The sequence below is a fragment of the Buceros rhinoceros genome, unplaced genomic scaffold (assembly GCF_000710305.1).
Source record: "Buceros rhinoceros silvestris isolate BGI_N320 unplaced genomic scaffold, ASM71030v1 scaffold6542, whole genome shotgun sequence".
Lineage (NCBI taxonomy): Eukaryota > Metazoa > Chordata > Aves > Bucerotiformes > Bucerotidae > Buceros > Buceros rhinoceros.
The window spans coordinates 13,706-15,012 of NW_010399397.1; the positions used below are offsets into that span (position 1 = coordinate 13,706).

General features: G+C 59.1%; 1 protein-coding gene across 1 annotated transcript in view; it reads right to left on the minus strand.

Moving 5' to 3' along the window:
• The window catches only part of LOC104489292 (protein Wnt-10a-like), a 17,340-nt gene that overhangs the window by 13,630 nt on the left and 2,403 nt on the right, over window positions 1-1,307 (minus strand). Inside the window, exon 2 of the mRNA XM_010131438.1 lies at window positions 743-1,005. Coding sequence (XP_010129740.1) covers window positions 743-1,005 — 263 coding nt within the window. The remainder of the gene's footprint in view (window positions 1-742; window positions 1,006-1,307) is intronic.

Below are 1,307 nucleotides of genomic sequence, written 5' to 3' on the forward strand. Positions count from 1 at the left end.
CAGGCCATGCCTGCGAGGGAGACGAGGAGACTCTGGTGCCTGGGCTCATCAGGCCGTGGAGGGCTAGGAGAGCTCTACCAGCAGCACAGGTGGGGGCTCTGCAGGCAGGCGAGCTCCCAGGACAGCCTGTCTCCCTGCCTACCCATGCTACCGTGTTCTAGGGTCCCACAAAACAGAGAGCCTTCAGCTCTCTGCACAAAAGCAGAATGCCAGGGTGATGTGCTCACAGAGATATGTCCCATTAGATAATGGCATTTCTGTTCACCATGATGCATTGAAACACCATCCTCAAACCAGGAATAAGCCAAGATGCTCACTGTATCCACCAAACTGAACCCCAGAGCATGGCATCCACCTTCAGCCCCACCAACTGTGCTGCACACCCATGGCACCACTCCGAACACCAGCCTACACCGCATGGTGGGAAGATGTCAGAAAGTGGTGAGGCCTTGAAGAAGCCTTGGGAGCAGCTAGGCTGGGCAAGGAGGAGCAGCTCAGGACAAGGGCCAGCACAGGTACAAAGGTGCTTGGAGAAGAGCCCAGCTTTGTCACAGTGCAGCACTGCTTGGTCTGGCAGACCCTGAGGTTTCTCAGGCTCTGTCTGCCTTCATCCATGCGGATGCTGAAGAGCTGGCCAGGTTCCCTGGGCCGGTGCAGGGGCCCATGGGGAGCCCACGAGGGACCCTGAGGGCAGGAGCTGGGCAGAGAAAGAGGAAGAGGAGGGAGATCGTCCAGCCCTTACCTCTGCTGAAGATGATGCTCTCATAGGGGATCTTGTTCTTGGTCTCAAGGCTGGAGCAGTTCCAGCGCTGGTCCCGGAACTGGTGCTGGCACTCGTGGATGGCGATCTGGATGCCCTGGATGGCCGAGGCAGTGACGTCAGGGTGGCGTACGCACACCTCCAGCTGTCGCCGCGTTAGCCCTGGCAGGGTCAGGCACACAGTGTTGGCGTTCAGCACTGGCTCCGACGGCAGCTTCAGGCCCAAGATCTCATTGGAGCAGGAGCTAGGAGAGAAAGGGAAACCCATGCGGTCAGAGCAAGCAATGTACCAACCGCTAGCTTCCCCTTCGTGCAGTGCAAAGAGCCTGGGGGGACACACACAAGGGGAGGGGAGGTGTTCCTCAATCCACACTGCGCCTGCTGCCTATAGAGAAGGCTGGGAAGCTCCTGGGCACAACAGGCAAAGATGCCCCAGCATCACTGGGCCTACAGTCCTCCTCAGCCATGTCATCACACCCCAGACACTCTGGCAGCCTGTGGCCAGTGGCAGCCCAAATTTGGCCTCCTCCCGCGCCCTCATTCTCCC